Source organism: Nematolebias whitei, chromosome 2 (assembly GCF_014905685.2).
Source record: "Nematolebias whitei isolate Nwh7 chromosome 2, NemWhi1, whole genome shotgun sequence".
Lineage (NCBI taxonomy): Eukaryota > Metazoa > Chordata > Actinopteri > Cyprinodontiformes > Rivulidae > Nematolebias > Nematolebias whitei.
In genome coordinates, this window is record NC_056499.1 from 26,307,965 (window position 1) to 26,316,226 (window position 8,262).

The following is an 8,262-nucleotide window of genomic DNA, read 5'->3' on the forward strand; positions in this document are numbered from 1 at the left end:
CTTTTCAGCTGCCTTGTTAGCAAGTTTAGCTAATTTCAGCTGTTTTCTAATAAATTCAAGCTTTCGTGGTAATTTCTGCTTCTTTCAGCCTAATTAATTTCTTTCTGCTAATTTCACCTTGTTATACTCCTTTCAGCTTTTTTCCTGCTTGTTTTAGTTATTTCAGTTACTATTTAGCTAAAGTATTCTCATTTTAGCTTTTTCAGCTAATTCCACATTTTTTTTAATCTCATTTCAGCTCTTTCCACTTCCTTCTGATAGTTTAAGCTTCTTTCTGCACATTTTCAACTATTTTTTTTGCTAATTTCAGCTTTTTAGCTAATTTCCTAATTTTGTGCTCATTTCTGTTCATTTAAACCAAATGAAGAAAAAATTTGTTCTTTCTGCTTTCTTTTGTAATTAAGGCTTGGTTTTTTTTTTTTTTCATTTCAGCAAACTTTTTAGCTTATTTCAGCTGTTTCTCAGCAAGTTCTTCAGCAGTAAGCATTCACACTGCATTTTCACAGGAAATGCAATTTCTCTAGTTATAGTTAACGTACCAAAGATGATAGGTGAACTATTCCTTATGCTTGTCTAAGCTCTCTAACACTGTAGTGATTAGTGACCTATATGAAATATGACTCAGGAAGCAGACTGGTATTTGCCTTTTCTGGTATGCTGTGGTTGATCAAAGCTCCTTGAACCTCAGCTGACAAGCAGAGAGGAGACATCAAACTGCAGACTCCATCACAGAGGCCATCAGGAGTCATGTCGCTCTCATCGCTGCTCGATTCCTCCTCCCACTCGTCATCGGAGGCGTCTGAACAGAATCAGAGTGATACAAATTAGGAACAGCGCAGCTTGTTTTATACTCTTAGATACATTACACGAGTTTTTCTGCTGTGATGGACTTTCAGAGTGACAAACGCGTACTTGGTGGCTGTGTCACAGGAAATAAAAGTTGATGAAGAGGGCCTGGGGTCAGCACTGCTGTCTGTGCCCCCAACACTCACCGTCAGAGCAGCACATGTTGACAATGATCTCCAAAGACGTTTGCTGGGCTGTCAGCAAGGCCGTCGCCTCCCTCAGCTCCTCCTTACCCCTCTGGACACAAACAAACAGCTGTGTGAGTCAACATCCTACTAAAACAATGACTTTTAGCACAGTTATCTCCCATTCTGAGTTCTGCTGCTCATCATAGAGAAGCAGTTTAATCTTGCTGATGCACCTGAATGTCAAGATGCACATTTTTGTTCTGGGACGTGGCGACAGCCTGCTTCAAAAAGTGTTCTTTTGAAGGAAAAACTTGTTGCACCTTCCACCTAACGATTTAGATCTACTGTTTTAGCCGTCATGGCTGCAGATACTGCAGATGACCACATGGTTTAACCCACAACGTTCAATAAAGGGGGAGTTGGAGAACGTCAGCACCATATCCGGGCTCTGGTGCTGACTGAGCTGTGAGGGACAGCTCTGTCTCGCCGGTCCCCAGACGAACTGTGCCGAGTGTGTTCCTGACGTGCCCTTGGCCCTAAACACGATGGTTTACCCACACTGTCAGTCTGGCTTTGCACTTCCAGATGACTCGTATTGCCTTTTCACCTGGCATCAACAAGAGCCTTCAAAGTCCAAAAGTGGATCATCGTCTTGCATTAACACTTGCACCAGTCATATCTCACCATTTTAACTGCAGGCAACTGGAGAGCCCTGAGAACTAATAGTGTTGATATTTTATGATCATTACAAATTTTTAGCACATTATAAGCTGACAGATGATCACTTTTCACGTCTCTAGAGCTTACATCTTCTCTTTAAAGTACAAATGTACTGAATAAGGAGTAAAACTAGGGATGCACAATATTGGATTTTTGGCCGATATCCGATATGTCAATTTGTTAAAACTTATTTGGCCGATAACCGATACCAATTCCGATATTTTTCCCCCCTAAACCTGTAGGTACATATTTCTCTGCTGTGGCATTAAAACACTACATTATTCTGCATGGTCTTTGTCAGTTTGACCTGCTAACAAATGTAGATGCCAAAAAGGAGCTGAAAATGATGTAACACTTGAACTTGGATTATGTTTAATGTCAAATTTATTCATGACATTTACTCTCTAACACAATGACAACACTTGAACAGTGCAAATTTGTAAAATTTCACAAACCTAAACTCAACCTGTTCACAAGCAACAAGTGAAAAGTGCATAAGTAGTAGTACATTAATAGATATACTTGACAGTTTCTTAAATTAAAAATGAACTTAAAACAGAAGCCTTTTATATCAGTGAGTTATTTGGATGGAATGGCCGATGTCTGATATTTAACTTTATCGCTAATATCGGTCGATACCGATACCATGCCGATAATATTGTGCAACCCTAATTTAAACCCTAATCTGTGAATCAAAATGTGACTAATAAAGTTCATTCTGTATTTAGGAGCCTGAAAGAGGTAATTCTGATCTGAATGTCAATTGTGATGAAAGTAATTGCAGTGATGCCATGGGTTGAGCTTTCTATACTTCTGCAACTTCACATATAAATGTGTTTATGCTCTCTGGTGAACAGCTTGTGCTTTTACAATGTATAAACAGAAATGATTGAAGCTACAACTATGTTTTCTTTGAAGTTCCACTGAATATTCATTCATTTTCAGTCCAGTTCTTGTGTGTAGGAGACAATGACAGAATACTGAATATTGTGTCTAATAATCCACTAGAGAAGAGGTTAATTAAAACAGGGAGGGTTTTGTTTTAATTGAAGCCAATAAATAAAACCTTAATTTAGATAGTGTGAAAAGACGTATGGCATTTAGCTTTTCCTCAGTGGAGAATGTAATAGTTAGAAATCAAACCTACAGGAAGGAGGTCAGAGAAGTCCGTATCAGTCTTCGCAGTTTTGCCATTCCTTGTCTTATTGGGTGGCTCTTCTTCTTCAACCATCTCCTCCACGATGAGTTCTCCTGCTGCCGATTCTTCTACGTCCGTTACAGAGTCTGCGTTTCTCTGATGAACCTCTTCTGCTTCTCTGAGTTCAAGGATCAGCACACCTGCGTCCAAATCCAGGCACTGTGACAAAGAGGCCACCACAGCGTTGAGGGTCTGGGACTGACGGGCCTCAGGCAGACAACCCTTCATGTTCCACAGTGTCCCTGAGAGACAAGGCAGGCACATCATTTTTCAATTATTTTAGAATTTTAACAGACAAAGCTATCTGCTATGTAAATTTAAACAAGTTTTAAGCAATTGTGTGGGGGAGAGATTGAGGACAAACTATACCTGCAGCTAAAGTCTTGAGGAGGGTGTGTGCCATGCCTGTCTGGGATGACAGCAGCACATTCTCCAGGGCTCCTAGCACAGCAGCGTTCATGCTGCGCAGCAGTTCTGGGTTATCCTCGGTCACAGTGTGCAAACAGTGGGCTGGGGACACAACAGGAGGAAGACTTACTTCTCTGGTTCTTCCTCCAAATTAGTTACTAAGGACAAATCAATACTTTCCTATAATTACATTTATATGTAATTTCCCTGTCAATTTCAACAGTATCATTAAAATAAATCAGGTAATCTTTCATCTTAAAACTCTGATATCCTGGTACCTATTTTGTTATTTTGGTTTGATTTCGTCATTTGTTTTCTAAGTGAACCCCAAATTCTGTTTAAAGTATCTGAGGTAACATATAAAAAGTCATGTCTTTTCAATTATGCTTTCAATATTCATTCAACCTTTATTTATACAGGTTAGTCTCACTGAGCCTCGAGGACTCATTTACAAGAAAGACCTGTTTTAAACAAAGAACACAGATGAGGTATAGATGACAATAGACAATCATATAAAATGAAAAGTAAATAGAAGAAATTAAATGAAAAATAAACAAAAATAGCTACGATATAAAGCAATGACTACTGATGAATACTACTGCTGCTAATTTTACCAATGACAATGCTAATATTGCTAATGCTAGTTCTACTACTGTTCATGCTAATACAGCTAATGCTAGTTCTATTACGGTTAATGCAAATATTCAATTCAATTCAATTCAAAAATACTTTATTAATCCCAGAGGGAAATTATTTGTTGTTGTAACTCGTTATCCTCATTTCATTAAGAGATGTTATAGATACTGATGGCTGTAGACAGGAAGGATCTCTTGTAAAGGTCCATCCCACAGTGGATCCTAAGAAACTGGCTGCAGATGCCGTCTGATCCGTCCACCCAGACTCGGCTGGCCTTTTGGTTCTTCAGGCTGTAGGACCGCCCGAATGCCGGGCAGAACTCCTCCCAGAGCGATGGCCACTCCTCCGAGCAGACTGCTGAGCTCCTCATATCTGCGGACAGATAGCTGTAGGTGCTGAGGGACGATCCTGTCCTTTTGTTGTCATGAGCCGTGTTTCCTGCTAGTTCCAGGATCTCAGTGGTCAGGCACTCGAGTACAGCGGCAGGGAGATGAGAATGCGTCCACAACATCCTTTTCAACTCATTTGAGGTTTGGGGCTGTAGTTGAGATATTATTTGAGCTTTTGAGATGTCAATCAGCTGCTGTTGGTTGTAGAAAACTGCCTTGTTGCCATGGCTACGCATCATAACAAATGTCCAAAACTAACAAAAGCTTCAATAAAAATCCTTCCAGCTGCATAGCATCCGATACCAGAGGAAACAATCATCCAAAAAATGTGACTTACATCCAGAAAAAGAGGAATTAAAGTTTCCAAAAGCAAAATCTCAAAATGAAAGTAACAGAGCCGGTCCAACATGCAGCCACCTTGAGCGGTGCAATTCCAGATCCAGAATATTGTTATTGCTAGTTCTATTACAGTTAATGTTAATACTGCTAATGCTAGTTTTACTACTGCTAATGCTAATACTGCTAATGCTAGTTCTATTATTGTTAATGCCAAACTGCTAAGAGTTCTAGAATTAAAGTTCTAGAACTTCTAGAGTTCTAGTTAGAGTTCTAGAATTGCGCCGCTCAAGGTGGCTGCATGTTGGAGCAGCTCTGTTACTTTCATTCTGAGATTTTGCTTTTGGAAACTTTAATTCCTCCTTTTCTGGATGTAAATCACATTTTTTTGGATGATTGTTTCCTCTGGTGTCAGATGCTGTGCAGCTGGAAGGATTTTTACTGAAACTTTTTTAGTTTTGGACATTTGTTATGATGCGTAACCATGGCAACAAGGCAGTTTTCTACAACAACAGCAGCTGATTAACATCTCAAAAGCTCAAATAATAGCTCAACTACAGCCCCAAATCTCAAATGAGTTGAAAAGGATGTTCTGTGGACGCATTCTCATCTACCTGACAGCTGTACTCGAGTGCCTGGCCACTGAGATCCTGGAACTAGCAGGAAACACGGCTCATGACAGCAGAAGGACAGGATCGTCCCTCGGCACCTACATTTGGCTGTCCGCAGATATGAGGAGCTCAGCAGTCTGCTGGGAGGAGTGACCATCACTCTGGGAGCAGTTCTGCCCGGCATTCGGGCGGTTCTACAGCCCGGGGGAACCGAGAGGCCAGTCGAGTCTGGGTGGATGGATCGGACGGCATCTGCAGCCAGTTTCTTAGGATCCACTGTGGGATGGACCTTTACAAGAGATCCTTCCTGTCTACAGCCATCAGTATCTATAACATCTCTTAATGAAATGACGATAAGTTACAACAACAAATAATTTCCCTTTGGGATTAATAAAGTATTTTTGAATTGAATTGAATAATGCTAGTTCTACCAATGTTAATGTTAATGCCGCTAATGCTAGTTCTATTACTGTTAATGCTAATATTGCTAATGTTAGTTCTATTACTGTTAATGTTAATACCGCTAATGCTAGTTTTACTACTGCTAATGCTAATACTGCTAATGCTAGTTGTATTATTGTTAATGCCAATACTGCTAATGCAAGTTCTACCAATGTTAATGCTAATATTGCAAATGCTAGTTCTATTACGGTTAATGCTAATACTGCTAATGCTAGTTCTTTCTACCAATGTTAATGTTAATACCGCTAATGCTAGTTCTATTACTGTTAATGCTAATATTGCTAATGTTAGTTCTATTACTGTTAATGTTAATACTTCTAATGCTAATTTTATTACTGCTAATGCTAATACTGCTAATGCTAGTTGTATTATTGTTAATGCCAATACTGCTAATGCAAGTTCTAACAATGTTAATGTTAATGCCGCTAATGCTAGTTCTATTACGGTTAATGCTAATACTGATAATGAAAGTTCTACCAATGTTAATGTTAATACCGTTAATGCTAGTTCTATTACTGTTAATGCTAATATTGCTAATGTTAGTTCTATTACTGTTATTGTTAATACTTCTAATGCTAATTTTATTACTGCTAATGCTAATACTGCTAATGCTAGTTGTATTATTGTTAATGCCAATACTGCTAATGAAGGTCTAACAATGTTAATGTTAATGCCGCTAATGCTAGTTCTATTACGGTTAATGCTAATACCGATAATGAAAGTTCTACCAATGTTAATGTTAATACTGCTAATGCTAGTTCTATTACTGTTGTTGCTAATATTGCTATTGCTGTTACAGTTAATGTTAATACTGCTAATGCCAGTTTTATTACTGCTAATGCTAATACTGCTAATGCTAGTTCTATTACTGTTAATGCTTATACCGCTAATGCTATTTCTACCAGTGTTAAAGCTAGTAATATTACTGTTGATGCTAATGTGCTAATGCTGGTTATCCATCCATCCATCCATCCATTATCTTTACCCGTTTATTCCATATTGGATCACGGGGTCCGCTGGTGCCCATGTCCAGCAATCACTGTGCGAGGGGCGGGGTACACCCTGGACAGGTCGCAAGTCCATCACAGGGCCACATAGAGACAAACGAGACAAACAACCATTCACTCTCTCACTCACACCTAGGGACAATTTAGAGTTACCATTCAGCCTAACATGCATGTTTTTGGTCTGTGGGAGGAAACCGGAGCACCCGGAGAAAACCCACACATGCACGGAGAGAACATGCAAACTCCACCCAGAAGGCCCCTGGACCGGGGTTTGAACCAGGGACCTGTTCGCTGAGAGGCAGCAGCTCTACCAGTTGCGCCACCGTGCTGCCCCTAATGCTGGTTATATTACTGTTAATACAATTGTACGTCGTACACCAACCATTCAATTGGAGCCAATTAGATATGGCTGCCAAAGTCAATTGACCTTAGAAAACACAAAATGAAGCTAGTTAGGTTTCTATAAAGACAAGAAGCAGGACCAGTGGTGTCCACTTACTATAAAATTCATCTACAAACTTATGATTGACTCAATGAAAAAAAAAATTGTTTTGCAAACTTTTTGTATTTTCTACCGATTATCTTAGACTTATTAATGATCCCATCCTACAATTTTTAGCTGAGCTTTTCTGCTCGTTTTCCTTGGTTTCAATCAACTCTTATTAACTACTATAAAAACATAAAAAGTGTATAGGGGTGTTGTTCTGGAAATATAAATTAGTATTAGTTTTAAAACTAGCAGGGAGAGTACAAAATCTTCAATGTAGCTGTAGATATAAATAAATTTGCTATTTATTGTTCAAAAAAGCATGCTCAGCTCGCAGACTACAAGAACTAGATGACCCAGCCATCAGGTTAATGGTTATTCATGCGAAGAGTTTGCTATTGGTCGAAACCAAAATGTCCTGCCTGCAAGTTCATGCCCTGATACCTGGAAAACAAACTGGGAAGGAACATGATCGGCATATGGTGAAATCCCACAGTGAAAAGCTCAGAGAGCCACTCGTTTTCCTGTTCTGCTGAAATGTCAGCAACTCGTGTCGAGTGAATGACCTGAAGTGGGGCAAAGGTGAATGGAAAACAGCGAGTAATAAAAACTAATAATAATTACTGTCATAATCAGTGTGGTTGGAGTGTTTACGCACATCAGTCCAGAGTTAGAATATTAGTAGAGAAGACTTTAAAGAAGCTCAGAAAGTCTTGTTAGACCAACATGATGACCTTGAGGTGACATTTGTTTACTTGCCTAATATACTCAAAGTGTAAGAAAAACAATATAATTTCAGATGACTAATGCTGTATGGGTGGCATGGTGGTGTAGTTGGAAGAGCTGTTGCCTCTCAGTGAGAAGGTTGCCGGTTCAAATCCTGGCCGGAACCTTTCTGGGTGGAGTTTGCATGTTCTCTCTGTGCTTGTGTGGGCTTTTTTCCAGGTACTCTGGTTTTCTCCCACAGACCAAAAACATGCATGTTAGGCTGATTGGAAACTCTAAATTGTGTCTAGGTGTGAGTGAGAGAGTAA

The 8,262-nt window shown here is 39.5% G+C and overlaps 1 protein-coding gene across 1 annotated transcript in view; it reads right to left on the bottom strand.

The window, feature by feature from the left end:
• Nucleotides 1-8,262, bottom strand: part of heatr3 (HEAT repeat containing 3) — a 23,563-nt gene that overhangs the window by 4,518 nt on the left and 10,783 nt on the right. Inside the window, exons 2-5 of the mRNA XM_037693980.1 lie at nt 3,262-3,440; nt 2,842-3,134; nt 993-1,083; nt 645-799 (exon numbers count right to left, since the gene is read on the bottom strand). Coding sequence (XP_037549908.1) covers nt 645-799; nt 993-1,083; nt 2,842-3,134; nt 3,262-3,440 — 718 coding nt within the window. The remainder of the gene's footprint in view (nt 1-644; nt 800-992; nt 1,084-2,841; nt 3,135-3,261; nt 3,441-8,262) is intronic.